General features: G+C 57.7%; 1 protein-coding gene across 1 annotated transcript in view; it reads left to right on the top strand.

The window, feature by feature from the left end:
* Positions 1 to 869, top strand: part of CFAP70 (cilia and flagella associated protein 70) — a 23,070-nt gene extending 22,201 nt beyond the window's left edge. The window contains exons 24-25 of the mRNA XM_009887386.1: positions 320 to 421; positions 708 to 869. Coding sequence (XP_009885688.1) covers positions 320 to 421; positions 708 to 869 — 264 coding nt within the window. The remainder of the gene's footprint in view (positions 1 to 319; positions 422 to 707) is intronic.
* Positions 870 to 952: the final 83 nt, after the last annotated feature.

The following is a 952-nucleotide window of genomic DNA, read 5'->3' as shown; positions in this document are numbered from 1 at the left end:
CTGCTCCTGGAGGTGAAGGCGGCCATGCTGCTTTCCTTACAGCTGGGGGCTGATTTGTAAATACGCTGTGTGCTCCCACGGGGGTCGGGAGTCAGCGGGGAGAGGCTTCTGGTACAGACGGGAGAGCTGGACCGCTGGCACTGAGGATAACTGGTTGTCTCTGCCCTAAATCCTCTCCTTGCATCCTTGTGAGTGAAACCCTGCTAGACACTTTTGTTGCACTGATTTCTCCGGCTGTTAGAGCAGACGCCCTTTCGGTTCTGAAGCCCTTCCCACCTGCTCTTTGCCTTTGGTTCACACCTCTCCTCTCTCTCTCAAGCTGGAAGACATGGTGGAAGCAGAGGACGCTCTCTCCGAGGCCAATGCCCTAAATAACACCAACGCTGAAGTGTGGGGATACCTCGCCCTCATCTGCCTGCAAGTGAGTACCCAACCAGCCAGCTGCTCCCACTGCCAGCCGGAGTTTTCTCGGCATCTGTTCCCAAGCCTGAAGAACGTGGTGTAATGGCAAAAACAGTCTGGGGACTGTGCTGGGATGGCGAAAGCAGCGCCCTTCCTCGCTGCCTGACACCGCCTGACACACGTATTTCCCCGTGGCCCATCCTTTGTGCTGAGCTTTCCTGCGATATGTTATTTCACGGAGAAGCCTTTGCCCTTTCCGGCGGGATGATTTCCTCAAGGGACGGCTTCTTCTGTCGTTTTCCCAGGGAGGACGGCGGTTGGAGGCAGAGCAGTGCTACAAATACACCCTCAAGGTCTGTGTCTCCGTGCTGCCTGCGGGGTTGGTAAGGGCAGGCCGTGGGCTGCCGGCCAGCGGGAAGGACACCATCCCAGCGTGTTCCCACCCCGCAAAGCACTTTCCCTTTTAACCCGCCTGTTTAATTTGACCACGTGGCACAGAAGCTAGGAGGTGTGAAGGCGTGGGGTGCGAAAAGCTGCCCTGGCGGGGGGG

This window comes from Charadrius vociferus, unplaced genomic scaffold, assembly GCF_000708025.1.
Source record: "Charadrius vociferus isolate BGI_N301 unplaced genomic scaffold, ASM70802v2 scaffold980, whole genome shotgun sequence".
Taxonomy (NCBI): domain Eukaryota; kingdom Metazoa; phylum Chordata; class Aves; order Charadriiformes; family Charadriidae; genus Charadrius; species Charadrius vociferus.
This window is presented reverse-complemented; position numbering and strand designations above follow the sequence as displayed.